The sequence below is a fragment of the Cariama cristata genome, unplaced genomic scaffold (assembly GCF_000690535.1).
Source record: "Cariama cristata isolate BGI_N322 unplaced genomic scaffold, ASM69053v1 scaffold12740, whole genome shotgun sequence".
Classification (NCBI taxonomy): domain Eukaryota; kingdom Metazoa; phylum Chordata; class Aves; order Cariamiformes; family Cariamidae; genus Cariama; species Cariama cristata.
Genome location: NW_009594154.1, coordinates 1 through 13,357, shown reverse-complemented (window position 1 = coordinate 13,357; position 13,357 = coordinate 1). Strand labels below are relative to the sequence as shown.

The 13,357-nt window shown below is 40.9% G+C and overlaps 2 protein-coding genes across 2 annotated transcripts; one reads left to right on the top strand and one right to left on the bottom strand.

Moving 5' to 3' along the window:
* The first annotated feature begins 511 nt into the window (after positions 1 to 511).
* On the top strand, positions 512 to 9,412 carry LOC104159101 (acyl-coenzyme A synthetase ACSM4, mitochondrial-like). Its single transcript, XM_009696924.1, has 13 exons — positions 512 to 712; positions 1,175 to 1,385; positions 1,912 to 2,119; positions 4,012 to 4,155; positions 4,584 to 4,740; positions 6,286 to 6,365; positions 6,864 to 6,987; positions 7,228 to 7,308; positions 7,507 to 7,608; positions 7,970 to 8,097; positions 8,187 to 8,286; positions 8,880 to 8,999; positions 9,326 to 9,412. The coding sequence occupies exons 1-13, from the start codon at positions 512 to 514 to the stop codon at positions 9,410 to 9,412; spliced, it is 1,743 nt and encodes a 580-aa protein (XP_009695226.1).
* Positions 9,413 to 11,074: 1,662 nt separating this feature from the next.
* Positions 11,075 to 13,126, bottom strand: THUMPD1 (THUMP domain containing 1). The gene is made up of 3 exons (XM_009696956.1): positions 12,943 to 13,126; positions 12,325 to 12,573; positions 11,075 to 11,735 (listed from the first exon to the last, which is right to left on the bottom strand). Exons 1-3 carry the CDS (start codon positions 13,124 to 13,126, stop codon positions 11,407 to 11,409), a joined length of 762 nt encoding a protein of 253 aa, XP_009695258.1. The 3' UTR covers positions 11,075 to 11,406.
* Positions 13,127 to 13,357: the final 231 nt, after the last annotated feature.

The following is a 13,357-nucleotide window of genomic DNA, read 5'->3' as shown; positions in this document are numbered from 1 at the left end:
TCCATCCTGCAACCGAATCAGTGTTTGCCATTAGTAGCCCTGTCGGGCCGTAGGGCTGGGTAAGACTGGATGAGACTCCTGTACTGCTTAAAATATGGGAATAATGGGTACAAGTCCTGACAAGTTCTTGGTTTTGTTGTTTGGTTTTTTTTCTTGAAACACTCAGCTATTCACAGATTCAAGCCCCTGCTTTGGTTGGACAGAATAGGAATTGTCAGGTCCAAGGGGAATTCTCTGAGAAACCTGTGGACAGATGAAAAAGCAGGAGACTTAAAAGGGTTACCAGAGCTCTAGCTTTACCCATAAGGAGTGGTGGGAGAAAATGTCATAAAGAGGTGGACTTACTGCTCTGTATACATCTGTTCCATTTCGAGCCAACAGCTCATCTGGGAATGTGCACATCATACTACTATTACTGATTTTTCTGTTGCTTGTAGGAGGGAAATAATCATTAAGAAATAGTTCTGATGGTTATCATCTCCAAAAGCCCCCATATATCTGCTTTTGTGCCATGAAGATTTTACTTGAATTTCAAGTGTTGCGGTCCCCATGGAGCATCCAGACACTCCGCAGATTGTTCCACCAGTATCACAAGACTTTAGCACCTTTGAATTTCTCAGATTATGAAGCTATCAGTCGTTGTGAACAGGAAGTACCTGAGTACTTTAATTTTGCAAGTGATGTGCTGGACAAGTGGTCTCAAATAGAAAAGGTAACATTTCTGGCCCTGTAAATTCAGTATTTTTAGTGAAACTGCACCCCTATCCCCATAGTCAAGTCTAAACCCATCACTGGCTTCAGTGGGACCAGAATTTCCTCCCCTATTTCTATTTTAACATAATCTTACATTGCAGAGAAAGGAGAGGCAATTTGCTTTAGCATCAGAGGGGACATGGTGCTTTGTCTCTGTGACTCTGATTCAGCAGTGTGTGCAGTGCTGGGTTTGTAGAAGCCTTTAAGTAATTTATGAGCATTGCAACTCAGGTAGATATACACACCAACTTACACATGCCTTGGAAAATGGCTCTTTTAAACAAAACATGCTTACTATCCCTCCCCTAGAATATGTAACACTATCAGATTCCACTGCCTTGGAGCATCCCAAAAACTCTGCAAGGAACCACAGGAGTCTCAGAAGTAACCAACGTGGTATTTACCCTTGCTTTGTGTATAGGAACGAAAGGGACCATCAAATCCAGCTCTGTGGTGGATAAATGGAAAAGGAGATGAAATTAAATGGAGCTTTGAAGAGCTGGGCTTCCTGTCTCAAAAAGTGGCCAACGTGCTCACTGGGCCATGCAGTCTGCAAAGAGGAGACCGAGCTTTAGTGATTCTACCCCAAATCCCAGAGTGGTGGCTGTTGAATGTGGCTTTTATGCGAACAGGTGAATTGTATCATTCCTAATAGTCTTTAGATTGTTTGTTACCTTCTATGCCAAAAGTTGGTTAACAGTTCATTTAACAATTACACTTCTTTCATGACTTCATAGCTTGAACATTTGACAATCAAAGGAGCTGATGGGGGTAGTCTCTTATGATTCATGGAATTATCTTTGTCATTTTTCTTTCACTTTCTGTGGCTTGTGTTGATTGTGTTAAATCAATTTGGTTGTGTTAAATCGCTGTGATTTAACTTCAACAGACTTAAGTCAAAGCTGCTAGTGTTTACTGCCCCAACGTTATACTTTCTACTGACAGTGTGCCTGGAGCAAAGGATCTCATAGAAACAGCAGCTATTTTGTACTTCAGATCTGCATATGTGTATTCAAGTTCAGGTGTGTGGGGCTTGTTTTACCTTCTTATTTCTGGATTGAGTGGTGCTGCTATTCAACAAATCAGGAGAAGCTATGAAGTGATCAGGACTGAACATGAAAAATACCTAATAAATTTCCAATTTTATTTCACTTTCAGGCGTTATCATCATCCCAGGGACAACACAACTGACAGCACAAGACATTTGCTATAGATTGCTGGCTTCCAAGGCTAAGTGCATTATTACAACTGATGTGCTTGCTCCTGCGGTGGACTTGGTTGCACCCAAGTGCCAGTTTCTGAAAACAAAAGTAATTGTATCAGAAAGCAGCAGGGCCGACTGGCTAAACTTCAGTGATTTGCTCAAGTAAGTGCCTTCTACCCTAACTCCATCATAGTTACCTCTAGTGGAAAATTCCTCATGTTGTTTAAACACACTTGTGCACTTGTGTCTCATTAATGAACTAGGTATCTTTGAGGGGGTGGGAGAGAAGGCAATTTTTCAATCTTTTCTATGAAGAAAGGGAATATTTAGGAATAACTGAATTGCTAATTAAAAAATAAGTACAGTCTTATGATGTCTAGGTTGGTTATATATAAGTATGAAATAATACAGAAAAATGGAGAGGAAAGCCTCTTTTATTGACAGCTGTGGCCTATTTACCCTCTAAAGCTCTAAGAAAAATATTCTATACAAATTATTCCAGTCCATATTCCTAAAACTTGATGATAATAAGGCTAATGTGAATAGCTTTTTGCTATGAAAGGCTAAAAAAGGGCACTGCAAAATGAACCTAATATATTTAGAAGTCCACCTGCCTCACTGCTGAAAAGCAGCTACTAAAATGGCACCCAACAGACAGCTCTTCACTGCAGTGCATGGCACCGTGGAAGGGGTGGAGAGGCAGAGAGGGGAAGGGCAGCAAATACCCTGCTGCAATCTGCTCAAGGCCCTAGGTGTGATTTTACCAGCTGGTATTTTGTTAAAAGCATCTATGTAGCTAAAACCATTGTTCCAAGGTGGGATCCAAGCTCTTCAGTCACTTTAAGAGCTTTATGAGATGTACCATGTGTTCTCACAGCCATGGGTGTCTGAACTAGCGTTACCTGTGCAGCTCACTGTACAGTCTCACTGCTCCTTCGAACAGTTGCCCGCTTCAGTGTCACTAAACTGGAAGACAGAGGAAGCAGTAACACTGCATTCTAAAACCTCCTAGAGTTACTAAGACATTGTCAAGTCGATTTGATAAATCCTCTTTCATGCTGGGCTAATATTCCATGGCTTAGTTCCACGGCAGAGGGTAAAATTGATTTGATAAAAGCTAAATATTGTCTGGAACTGCATCAGTCCTGCAGAGGCTGTCACTGGCGGTCAGGCAGGTAGGCTGTCTGGTTTCCCCGGATGGCTGCCTTGCAAAGTGCTGCCTGTCTGGCTCCAGGGTTGCTCAGCTGTCAGGCTCCCAGTCTTCCCAGAGTGTTGGCCTGCTGTCCTGCCTGGCTTGCTCTCTCACCAGACCACTGGCAGCCTGCCTACCTAGTGGGCTAATTGCCCAGGCTTCCCAGCTCCTCATATCCTCAGCTGCCTTAGCTAACTGCTGTGCTGGCCAGGAGGCTGCGGGGCTCGCTCGGGGGCAGCCTGCCTGCCTGCCAGCCAGCACAAGGAGACAGCTGGCCTAGGGAGGCAGACTTCCCACGCCCAGCCTTGCAGGCATGGGCAATGTTTGTGCATGCCAAACAAAAGCTTTTTGAACATCAGTCCTGGCAGAGAAAAAGAAATTATTTTGCTTTCTCATCCTAGTAAGAGATTCCCTGTCATGTGCCAGGTGACCAAGAGTTTGAACCTCCCCATACTTCCCAAACATGGCAAGGATAGTTAACTAGTGGGACCGCCTACCGAAAGAACTGGTGGGTCCTTCCTCAGCTAATCACATTAAGGCTGGAAGATATGCTTGCTGGAGGGCACTTCGGTCAAACACAAGATGCTGGGCCTTTTGGTGGTTGTTAGGGAGGCAAATAAAAAGACAGCCAGCTGGCATTTTTACTTTGGAGAAGGTGGACATGGAGAGTAGTTAAAGAACAAGACCAGCAACACTTTAATACAGAACTAGCAGTGCAAGAGTGAGAGGGGATCTCAGTAGTTTCTTATCCTTCGCATCTCACTATACAAACAGTACTCCATATATTGGGCACAAACGATCCAGCCTAAGTGTGCTGAATAACACCAAGCACTGTTTAATATAACCTTTTATTTTTTTTAAGGTCTGCCCCTGCTGTCCATAACTGTGTGAAGACAAAAAGCCAGGATCCAATGGCAATCTATTTTACCAGTGGCACCACAGGCTCTCCCAAAATGGTTGAACATTCCTATGGAAGCTTTGGATTGGGTTTTTTTCTCTGTGGAAGGTAAAGTATTCAGCTAATTATGCCTTTACAGCTCAGAAATGTGAAGGAAGCAGAAGAGTTTTCATATGTGATAAAATTACAATAGATAATGAGGCTCCCACAATACTGTATGTGTCATTTCTTTTGGTCTCCGTAGCCGAGTTGTACCCAGGAAGCAACAGTCTTGTTCAGTACGGTATACGCCTCCGTTTTAGAAAGTCCTTGCCTGTTAATCCAGGCTAAATAATGAGTTAGGATACCATTTGATATTCTTTATTTTTGCCATCAGTATAAAGGCTAGGCAAAAGGCATTTATTTGAGCTCTTGAGTTTTGGATCAAATTTACCATGCCTTTCTAGCAGAAAACAAAACCAAAAAACACCTCACATTTTTAATTTCCACTTGGACACTCCCTTATATTGGCCACTTTTGTCTTTTTTCTTCAACAGATACTGGATGAATTTGACTCCCTCAGACATCATGTGGAACATGTCAGACACTGCTTGGGTAAAGGGAGCTATTGGGAGCATTTTTGGTCCATGGTTCCAGGGCACATGTGTTTTTGTACATGCCATGCCACGGTTTGATCCAGGAGCAATCTTAAGTGTAAGAACATCATGCTCACAATGAACACGTACTCATATTTCATGTTGTTTTTCAGGCAGGCTACAAAACTAAGCCTCTTAGGTTTATGGGATTAACTGTTTTAAGATGGCATAACCACAAGGTGATTCATCTTTGAATAGGAATATAATACAGGAAGGATTTTGCAGCATGACTCTTTTGGGCACAGGATATTACCAACTGCTTCCAATCAGTAGGAGCTACTGGTATTACTTAAACCTCTCCCATACTATATTTCACTATTGAAATGATAAATCAGCTGAATTCATGTAAATTACTGTTTTAATTATGCTGCTGTGACCCTTCAGAAAGGCAAATCAGTACTGGAAAACACTGAGGCTGTAAGATTGACTTGTTCTTAAAAGAAATTATTTTCAAGATTCTCAAACCAATCTGAGTTTTAATCTAACACAATAGTGCTGTTCCTAAATGGCTTAAAACAACTATGTAGAAAAGTGTACATTCCTAACATGTAAGGGTTATTTGGGGATTTTAATCCCGTTTCATTTCCTTTCTAAAATGGTAGTTGCTAGTTTGGTTTTCTTTTATGTGTAAATTTCTTGGCCTTGCAAATGCTCGCTTGCAGTGTGCATGGGGTTTCACATCCCTGCACAAAATGAACATTGATAGTAGAGGCAGCTTTACCCATGGTGAAGCTGGAGTGAAGGCTGGTGAATGAGATGTCTTCCCTTTGATTTTATTTGTCACTGCCTCCCCCCCTCTCTGAGCAAATTTTCATTGCAGGCAGAAGTGAGGTTAAAAAAAAAAAAGTAAGGCTTAGCTCTAACTGAGTGACTGTGCATCATCTGCTGGTGTTATGGGTGAGAAATAAAGATGTGTCAGAAAATAGAGGGTCAGCTGAGATCTTTATTTTTCTAGCAAGGCACTCGTCTCCTGTGTTCTGTCTGAGGTAAAGGAGGATATATAAATTTGCCAGTCCAAACCAAACTTTTAATACAGCATTACTCGCAACTTGGCCAGAGCTCACGGGAGACTTGGCTCTGCACGTCAGGCCCTTTGACAGGACAGCTGAGGGAACTGCAGCATTTCTAAAGATTTGTGGCAGTCCATTTCAGAAAGTGTGGGGCTAGATAAAAGACTGACACAGGTAAAATGTTCAAAGGAAGCCTGTAATTTTAGGTCCCTCCAATTTGAAGTGCCTGACTTTGTCCTAGGGTGAGATGTGGGCTTTACTGAAGTTGCCCGCAAAACTTGCATTGCAGCTGTAGGACCAGGGTTTCATAGCATACCAAGGGATGGTGGTTGTGTTTCAAGTGAGCATCAGGACAAATTAGGTACACCAGTGATTTATCACAGTCAATATATAGCCTCTTCAGCTGATGTTTGGGGCGCTATAACATCTTTACTGAACGCTGACAGTTACTTTGCTTTCCATGTAAGTGAGGTTACAATCAGGTCTTATAATTTGTGACCAAGTATGGAATAGAAAGGAATAGTTAGCAGCATGTTTTTGCCCAAAACAATAATGTTTAACCTTTTTTTTTTTAATTTTATTTTATTTGTCAGACCTTGTGCAGATATCCAGTGACCACTCTGTGCAGTGCCCCAACTGCCTACCGCATGCTGGTACAGCATGACCTCACCAGGTACTGCACATCTGTTAACAAGTGACCATGCCATGTCTGTTCAAGCTATCGCCTGGCTCTTTTAACAGTGATTTCTATGGGCCCTCACAGCCACTTAAACTCTCAGTGGTGGAAAGTCCGTGTTGGACGCAGGGGCTGTGAGGAGGCAGAGCCTTTTCCTTAGCACTGCAGAGAGAGGTGGTGAAATCCACCCATCAGGCACCTCCAACCCAGAGCAAATTTTGCCCTGAGGCGTTACAGGGGCCAGTATTCAGCCCTTGAAGGCACATGTGTGGCTGCACTGCCATTAGTCCTGTGCCTCTTTGCAGCTCACCGCTTTGGCAGCCCCTTTCCAGCCCTAATCCAACTGGAGCTCTAGGCTTTCTCTCAACTGTAACCCTAGCTCTAAGAGAGTGCAGTGTGTCCAGAAGTCATGGGGTTGGCGACACGGATGTCAGGGAGAGCAGAATTTGTCCCTTTCTGTCATCTGATACTCAGCAATGTCCTCTGTCTACAAAGGTATGCATTCAAGACACTGAAGCACTGTTTGACTGGAGGTGAACCACTCAACCCAGAAGTGATGGCACAGTGGAAAAGCCAAACAGGACTGACTATCTATGAAGGCTATGGCCAAACCGAAATTGTACGTTCAGCTTTTTTTTTGTAAAGGGTTACAACTCAGCTGTCACTTAGGGGACTGACTACTTAAGCTGTAAAATATTTTTGTCCAAGACTCTCAGTGAAGTTCACAAATGTTTTGGCTCACACAGATGGAAGATTTAGATCTTAGGCTAGCTCAGCAGTGGTCATAGTACAAGAACAGAAATAGCCTCAGGAATGACAGTGAGAAATACCTGGGTTGGTTGTTTGTCTTTTCCAACAGGGAATGGTATGTGCAAATATGAAAGGAATGAAAATTAAGCTTGGTTCCTTGGGAAAGGCAGCTCCTCCCTACAATGTTCAGGTATGGTGGTCCTCTTTTGTGTGTGCTGTTGATTTCATAGGAAGTAAAACACAAGAGCGTACAACATACTGTACAAGTTTCGGTACCATACAGTGGTATTCAGGACAGGCTGACTTTTTTGGTTGAGCTGGTTAGTTTTAGAACATGACTTTCTTAAAATGGGAAGTTATGATCACCCATTTGCCTTTCCTATTGCAGATTATAGATGAAAATGGCAGTGTTCTGCCTCCTGGGAAAGAAGGAGACATTGCTATCAAAATGGATGCTAAGCGGCCATTTACTTTTTTCACTCGATACGTGGTAAGCCAAAAGTGAATTTCCAGAGAGCCAGTTCAGACCTGCAGTATGGTGTGTATTTATACCAACAGAGGCAGCTGCAACAAGAGCGAGCTGTGGCTTTTCCTCACTTGACAGTGGTCTGACTTATGAAACTTCCATTCACTTCCCCATTCTTCTGCAGACCTGCTGTGTCATCTTCAGTTCTGTGTCTTCCCTTGTGATAAGTTTTCCCCTCTGGAAGAAGCAAGCACAAGCTCTCACATTCTTGAGACAGAAAATAAGCAGTGAAAGATACTATGGGTCATGTCCAAAGAGGCAAAACTCACCTCTAAGCTTAAGGCTTCTCAATATTTAGAATACTTAATTGTTGCTTGTTCAACAGGATGATCCAGTGAAAACTGCTTCCACAATCCGTGGGAACTTCTATATCACTGGAGACAGAGGGAGCATGGATGAGGATGGATACATATGGTTTATGGGGAGATCTGATGATGTCATCATCTCCTCTGGGTTTGTAGATTTCAGTTAAAATGCCAATAAATGTCTAAAAAAATAACCATACACCTTTCACCTATAAGCATTTAATTTCTCTCTCTTAGGTATCGTATCGGACCATTTGAAATAGAGAGCGCCCTGTTACAGCACCCAGCTGTCGCTGAGTCAGCTGTTGTCAGCAGCCCAGATCCCATCAGAGGGGAGGTAATTAGAAGTCACTCTCCTATTCATGAAGTGCCTTGTGTGACAGAGCTTACACTCAACTTCCACTGAATTCATATGACTTTTATTTTAGCTATACAATCTTATCCATCACTTTACCCAAAGTGAGGGGAGCAGTAGTTTGTGTATCCCGTATACCCCTTTTTTTTTTTTTTTTAAATGAAAATATAATCCTTCGTTTCCTAAAGAACATGACACTGAATATAAAGGTGACTGGTAAGAATTGCTGTAAACTTTGACCCACTACCTGGAGAATTATATTCTTTAACAACCTGTGTTTACAGAAAAGGCCCTAGCATCTAAGCACTTTAAAACAGTCCTCTTACAAATTTGGAAGCAGAGCTTGAAACTTTTATAATGTATTACTTAGGACATTTACTAATGTAAGGCAGAAACAGTCTTTCATCCTAATTTTAAATTTGCTTACACAAAAGCAGATTTTGCTCTACTGCACAGGCATGATACAGCAAGCCTGTATTGCAGGCAATACTCCGTTATTCTCAATTAATTGCCTCATTTGTTAGGTTGCTCTAGTTTAATTAATACTGTATTTTTTATTTGTTTTCCCTTTGCAGGTCGTAAAAGCTTTTGTGGTCTTATCTCCTTCCTTTAAGTCACAAGATTCAAAGAAACTGGCCTGTGAATTGCAAGATCATGTCAAGAAAGTCACTGCTCCATACAAATATCCCAGAAAGGCAAGTAAACACGAGTGTATTTTAAAAAAAGAAATCTTAAACACTTGTATTAACCATGAGGAGGCTAGAAACAGAAAGATTAGACTCAGTTCAAATGCAGTAACAAACAAAAAAAGCCCAAATATGTGCTGCGCAAGAAATATGACAAGTATTATTTTGAAGATTTAGGAAAATAATAGATACAACACAATCTAAAACCAAATTACAGTTATTTTGCCAATCACCAAATTCTTATTTAAATTAAGTAGGATGGAGGCCTATGCTGTTCTGAAAAAAAATTTATAAATGAAATTTGCTCATTTTACTTTTTTCCTCTTTTGAATCAGATTGAATTTGTCCAGCAGCTGCCAAAGACAATCGCTGGGAAAATCAGACGGAATGAACTGAGGAACAAGGAATGGGGACAGATTTAGTTTTGATAAGCAATCTAAAAAAGCCTATCCCTATCAATTTTATTCATAATGGAGCTTTTCTATTACAACTGTAAGCACCAACATAGGATTGTATTATATTCCCAGAAATGGCCATAGATGTTGCATGCCTTGTATGAATCTTGAAAGCCTCAAGGTTCAGCAATCAGTATGTTAACAATGAAAGTTCAGTAAGTGCAAAGTAAAAGAATGCAGACATCTTTAAGACTGCAGCAAATCCAGCATCTAAATGTCAGACACAGGCTTCACAAATGGATGGTAGCTATTCAGCAGTTTCTTCTGAAGAACTGTAGATCCTGTAGGCACACAGATGAATGACAAAGAAGAGGGAAAAAAAAAAAGGACAAAACCCCACAAACTACCCATGACTGTATCTTTGTCCTTAGTAAGATAAGTAGCCTGTCTTGAATCGTGATGACCGACATCAGCCACCAATAAACATTTACAGTTGGCCTTCCTCTCTGGTCTCAAATGGTTCTTTCCTATGTGTGACCTAGACATTGCTGGTTTTAATGCATACACAGAAAGCTTTAAAATTTAAAGAAAACACTGATGGAGGTAAGAAAGCAGAGTTTTAATAAATGGGTGGTAAGAGAGACAGAACTTGGTTAAAAAAGTAATCTTAATTTTCCAACTTCTAAAGCAGTTCTGAGAGAAGAGGAAAATATAAATTAAACACTGTTGAGAGACTTGAACACATCCTTTTCATTAAACCAAGACAGGTAACAAGTGGTGTTCTTCAAGATGAGTCTTTTCCCATTAGCAACCCACAGGCTTTTATGCTAGAAATTAAATACTAAAGCTAGACAGTTGTACAGGAAGCATACTCAAAACCCTATTGGAAAGCAGGTTATAGCTGCACTGGTTTTGGTTGTTTTCTAAAAGTCACTAGGATTTCAAAAGAGCTGCTGTAGCAGACAGACAACAGAAAGACTCACATTAGTTTCAATCTGAAACAAAATGAATGCTGTAAAGCTAAAACTGTACCAAAAATTAAACTTAATTTCCCTTATCGAAGATAATATAATGGAGAGCTTCTTTCATAAGATATTTTAAAGCAGTATTTAAATTCAAGTTTTGAGACCTAAGAAAAAAAATAAAAACAAAAAAAGACTTTATAAAACCCCCCAAGGATTAAGTCTTTGGAAAGAACAACAAAAGGCTATTTGCAGGAAATTATTCAAAAGGATTCCGTTCAGTGACTACATCATTTCTTATAAACCAATAATAGCTGTATACACAGCTAATGTAAACACACATGTAGTTTTTGCTAAAACCATCTGCAATGCCTGCACTGTACTTCTGCTGTTCTAGAGCAGTGAAATCCATTACTCCAAATTGTCTCATAATATTCAAGAATTTTGATCATAGCAATTTTTCCCATTCACTTTAAAGACTTAGCATATCCTTGTAGAGCAATGTGTATATATATGTATCTATAACCCTCCATCATACAGGAAATTACCGTTTTAGCTCATTCTGTTGTTCACACAGAAAAATGTATCCGAGTTCTGCAGTCACACAAGTTGTCAAATCACTTCCTTAAAAACCCTCTGCAATCAACTGTCTTTTTGAGATCTCTCACTTCCATCAGTAATTCCTGATAGAGCTGATTCTGCACTGCCTTTTGGTTTCTGTAGCCATCAGATATAACAAAGGAGAGTCAATGTATGTCAGGATGGCCACATTTACCTACGCATGCACACACTAGTGCTTTTTGTGCTAGGTAAAGGCAATGCAGAACAAATCCACAGAAGAATGATAGCAAGCTTCACCAGAAAGGTGATGCACTTTTACATCTGCTGTAATGTCAGCTCCACCTGCAACGAGCACTACAATTCTTACACACGTGGATTTTAAAAACAAGATTGCAAAACAAAACCCACTCTCCTCTTTAAAACGCCCTTTCAGAACTCTAGGGGAATATTTTTTTCATAGGTTTCAACTGTATTTACCTTTCCCTTCTACCACATTTTCTACACTGTCAGCACATCATTCCCCTTGGGCTCAGCTTCTATTTCACCCTGATTCTTGTTCTCTTGTTTTACTTCTTTTGAGCTCTTCTCCTCCTCCTCAGTTTCTGGTTTTACTACCTTCGAGTTCTGTTCTTCCGTCAGACTTGATGAGTTTTGTTGTGTGTCTTCTTTGTTGCTCTTCACCACCTCCTGTAGATTGTATTTTCTGAACAGAACATAGTCTCTCACCACACTCAAGCAACAGACGCTTTTTATTATTTCCACCACAATTGTATATTGTGGGTTATTAAGATCGACTTTGTTTTCTGGATTGAGGCTGCCCACAATTCCTGTAAAACAAGATGGTGTTTAAAAGATGCTGGAAAATCTGTTTCAGAGCATAAGCATGCCCTATTGAAAGGATAAAAGTTAAGAGAAGGCAGCATCCCCCTTAGTTGTAACCAATTACTCATTTTTGTAATTGCTAAAAATAGCAGAACAGGGCTCACAATATAGCACCAGTAGGACTGAACTAACTGAAAAACTATCCCACTGCAATTACCAAGAAACAAAATACTCAAGTAAGGTGGAGCTATTTTATGAGTCATATAGTCAATGGAAATAGTAACATATTATTTCAATATAGCATCTAGAGAGAAAGCCTGATAGCAGTCATTTCAAAGCACATACAACTGATACTCCAAATTATATTCAACACTGTACTCTCTTCTGCTTGTTGTCTCTTAAGTCATCAACACAAACAAGGAATATTGATGTCACGCTTTTTTAAGTCTTAGAAAAACTTTTGTAATTCAACATACAGACTTTAAGCAACAAATATGTATGCCCACTAAGACCACTTTTAATAATCTGACCTATGTTATGTATGCAGTTGTGCTTATATACTTGTCCTTACTTTTGTGTGAAATCCATACATACCTGCCAATTCCTTAATTACTTCTTCCCTACTCATATGACTGTTATTACGAGCTTTGTAAACAATCTGAAAAGTACCCTTATTAGGGGCTTTAAACCAAGGCTCAAAAAATGTTTCTGTGTATTTTTTCATATCCTCCATAAAAGCCTTGCAAGTTCCAGAAATGGGCAGCATGCGCAGAATGACTCTCGTTTTCTTCTTTTTAGTGGCATGCATGTCCTTTAATATATGGTGCACCAGGCTCTCAGGTTCTACAAGAAAAACAGCTAGGCATTAGAAACAAATTGAAGGCGTTTTCTCCCTTCTTCTCTCCTCTAAATAATAAGCTGGTGAAATGCATGCTTGGCTGCACTGCTGTCAGCCTCAAATCCTTTCCTGTAAAGAGTTGCTTTACTATACCAAAACTGGATAATCAAAGATTATTTTGTCAAAGCAGATTCCTCTACCTTTAGTGACTCCGCTAATGACAAAATTCAGTCACAATGCCCAAAGGGAAGGCGAAACTCTGTATTTGTTTGGTATACACAGCTTTCTTGGAAGTCATGCTCTGTGGCCTGTTACTAACGCTGTTCAGAGCAGTTTATCCCCACAGCATTACACAGCATCAGTGGATGTCTCACCTATGCCCCGGGTTCTGATGAAGACCACGTTGTTGGCACCACTCTCCCGCCGCAGCTTCTGCTCCGTCGAGGCACGGATCTGGCCAACCTCCTTCTTCAGGGCAGCCTCAACATCGTCCTCATCCTCCTCCCTCTCGCTTCCAGACAGCCGCTCCTCGTGATCTGAAAACTTAACACAAGGCATGTCTCTTGTTTGATGAGTACCGAGTTAACAGTGCCCACAACTTAAAAACCAGTGAGGCACCATCACACCCAAGGGCCCAGAGGTGACAGGCAAGGGCCTTTTCTCGAGCCAACCCGAGGGGCTGCGCTGGGGTTTGCTTACAGAAACCGGCATTTTCGTGTGTCTGGTGAACACAAACAGGTTTTTTTACATACGTAAAGGGAGAGGAGGCCTCACGGCGCTGCTCTCCCT

Coding starts and splice junctions, on each gene's coding strand:
- LOC104159101 (XM_009696924.1), top strand. CDS start 512: ATGAAGATTTTACTTGAATTTCAAGTGTTGCGGTCCCCATGGAGCATC. Junction 2,120..4,011: donor AACTTCAGTGATTTGCTCAA/GTAAGTGCCTTC, acceptor ATTTTTTTTAAG/GTCTGCCCCTGCTGTCCATA. Junction 6,988..7,227: donor GCTATGGCCAAACCGAAATT/GTACGTTCAGCT, acceptor CTTTTCCAACAG/GGAATGGTATGTGCAAATAT.
- THUMPD1 (XM_009696956.1), bottom strand. CDS start 13,126: ATGCCTTGTGTTAAGTTTTCAGATCACGAGGAGCGGCTGTCTGGAAGC. Junction 12,574..12,942: donor CATCAGAACCCGGGGCATAG/GTGAGACATCCA, acceptor TTTTTCTTGTAG/AACCTGAGAGCCTGGTGCAC. Junction 11,736..12,324: donor AGTAATTAAGGAATTGGCAG/GTATGTATGGAT, acceptor CTTGTTTTACAG/GAATTGTGGGCAGCCTCAAT.